The sequence below is a fragment of the Penaeus vannamei genome, chromosome 6 (genome assembly GCF_042767895.1).
Source record: "Penaeus vannamei isolate JL-2024 chromosome 6, ASM4276789v1, whole genome shotgun sequence".
Lineage (NCBI taxonomy): Eukaryota > Metazoa > Arthropoda > Malacostraca > Decapoda > Penaeidae > Penaeus > Penaeus vannamei.
The window spans coordinates 29990466-29992965 of NC_091554.1; the positions used below are offsets into that span (position 1 = coordinate 29990466).

At 44.5% G+C, this 2500-nt stretch overlaps 1 protein-coding gene across 2 annotated transcripts in view; it reads left to right on the forward strand.

The window, feature by feature from the left end:
* The window catches only part of LOC113814718 (uncharacterized), a 4329-nt gene that overhangs the window by 699 nt on the left and 1130 nt on the right, over positions 1-2500 (forward strand). The window contains exon 2 of one of the 2 annotated variants that reach the window (XM_070122837.1): positions 676-1964. In XM_070122837.1, coding sequence (XP_069978938.1) covers positions 677-1837 — 1161 coding nt within the window. In that variant the 5' untranslated portion in view covers position 676 and the 3' untranslated portion in view covers positions 1838-1964. Of the gene's footprint in view, positions 1-675; positions 1965-2278 lie in introns of those variants that run through there. The other variant, XM_027366768.2, reaches the window with a different exon arrangement.

A 2500-nucleotide genomic window follows, 5' to 3' on the forward strand; every position in this document is an offset into this window, starting at 1 on the left:
TAATTGTATATGCGTATACACATTAGAATGAACACACATATATGTGTATACACATACACATATATGTTTATATATGTGCATATATTTATATATTTATACACATATATAGTCGGAAGGCTGTCATTCTTAATACACCATTCAACCGATATACGTTAAAGCATTTGATTTAACGTATAAGATCGCCATTGAAAGACCAGCCTGGATGTCGTGTTAATTTTTCATATGCTTCGAGCCTCGTGGCATACGTATGTGATGTCAGGATATAAAGGAGAAAAGTATATTTACTTAAAGATAATGGTAGTTCATGCTAGTTTAAATTTAAAAATCTAAAGGAATTTTCTTTGAAGAAACACCACTATGCTATTATAGAGGCTAGCTTAAAGCGATGCATTTGGATTAATATTGATGTAGTTAAATATTTCTTAAGTGTGGAGCCATGTTTTCTCGATAGACATCACTCAGTTGGAATATATACCCTGTAGCTTTAATTTGTATCGACCGGTTGATAAGTCTCGCGGCTCATCTGGGCGATAAAGTCCTCTCGGGTCAGCCCACACCGCATGGAGAAGTTGCACAGATAGAGGGGCGCGTGATTGGACTTTATTCCCAAATGAGTGATCGAGACGCGCGCCTTCCAATCACCGCTGCTCTAATCTGTGGAATTTCTCTTTGCAGGATGTGGCGCTTGACGGCGACGTTGTTGCTGCTGGCTCTGGCTTCGGCCGAACCCCAAGGATATAATTACGAGGAACCCGACAACCAATACCTTCCTCCCGCAAAATGCAAGCTTGCTCCTGTCACCTCCGTCGTCTACAACACTCAGCTCCAAACCTCAGTCCGCCTCCAGACAGTCAATCAAGTCAACACTCAGTACAGAACCACAACCATTGTCAGGCAACAGGTGGTACCAACAACACTTTTCCAGACTCGTGTTCAAACACAGGTCCAATATCAGACCAGCGTTGTTCAACAAACAACCGTTCGTGCTGTTGACAGGTTTGTCACCCAGACCGTTCCAAGCCCACCTGTTGTGCAAACGCGTTTCGTCACTTCAACCCGTGTGGTGCCGCAGGTCAACTATGTCACACGTACACAGGTGCAGACACAGATTGTTCCTGTAGAGGTGACCAGCACTCAGGTCCGAACTATCATCCAGCCTCTTACTAATTATCAGACACAGGAGCGTCAAGCTACCCGTGTCGTCACTGTCCCAGGCCGTGACGTTGTACAAACTCGTGTTCAGACTGTCGTCCAGACCTCCATTGTCAGGAGCCAACAGCCAGCTATCACCCGTTTCGTAACATCCACACGTGTGCAACAGGTTGTCCAGACATCTGTCGTCCGTGGACAGGACGTTGTAAGAACTACCGTTGCTCAGCGTCAACAGATCATTCCTTTCACATCTGTTAACACTCGTTATGAAAATGTCGTTGCTACTCGTCAACAGGTGGTGACGAGAACCAATATTGCTACCCAGACACGCATCCTCACACAGGTGGTACCTCAAGAGGTGGTACGTACTCAGGTGGTTCCTACCACAATCTACACCACTCTCTTTGAGACAAGGGTTCAGCCCTTCACACAGGTGCAGACCGTTGTCAGGACCCAGTACGTCACACCGGTCCCCGTGGTACAAACTCGTCAGGAAGTCCGAACCTCTGTGGTCCAAGTACCCGGCCAAGACCGCGTCGTTAACCGGGAGGTGGTGCAGACCCAACAAAGACAGCAGGTCGTGTACCGCACAGTCAACCAGCCTCGCCAAGTTATTGTCACTCAAACAGTTACTTCCTCTTGTGGATATAATTACGATGCCCCGGCCGTTCCCTTCATTTTTTAGAAAAAAAAAACTTTGTGCCACAACGTTTAGATCAACATCTTGATTTATACAATCCATGAGGAAACCGTTTCAGCAAAGATTTTTATATTTGGCTTTCCATTGTAAATGTGAAATACACACCAGTATTCCTAAATTACATTTTTATTACTCCTTTGTATAAAGTATACTATATACATATTTTACAGGCACTGCAAAGTAAGTATCTTCACCTTGGTATTAATTCATACATTATATCAATTTTATATTTTTATGCAACACTTCTGTCATCATTCTATGAAACTCAATTCTGTTATTTTCGGTGACAATACTACTAGGTAAATTTAACTTATTTCTTAGACATTTCTATTTTCATTCCATGTCAGTTACCCATCAACTTTCATGTTCATCTTGAATCGCTTTCAGTTAATTCCACTGGTGTAATGCTAACATTGTATTCCTTAGGATGAGGACGCTGCTGCTCTCCCTGCTGGTCGGCTGCGCCTTCGGGGCGTCCGTCGAGAGGCCTCGACGTCAGGTCTTCGGAGCTCGCATTAACCTCGAGTCCTCCTATCTGCCGCCAAAGGAAGAAGCTGACTGCAAGCCATCTGTCGTTTACCGCACGCAGGTTCAGTATTCCACCGTCGTCGTCCCATCAACCGTCTACAAGACAAACGTTCAGTACAT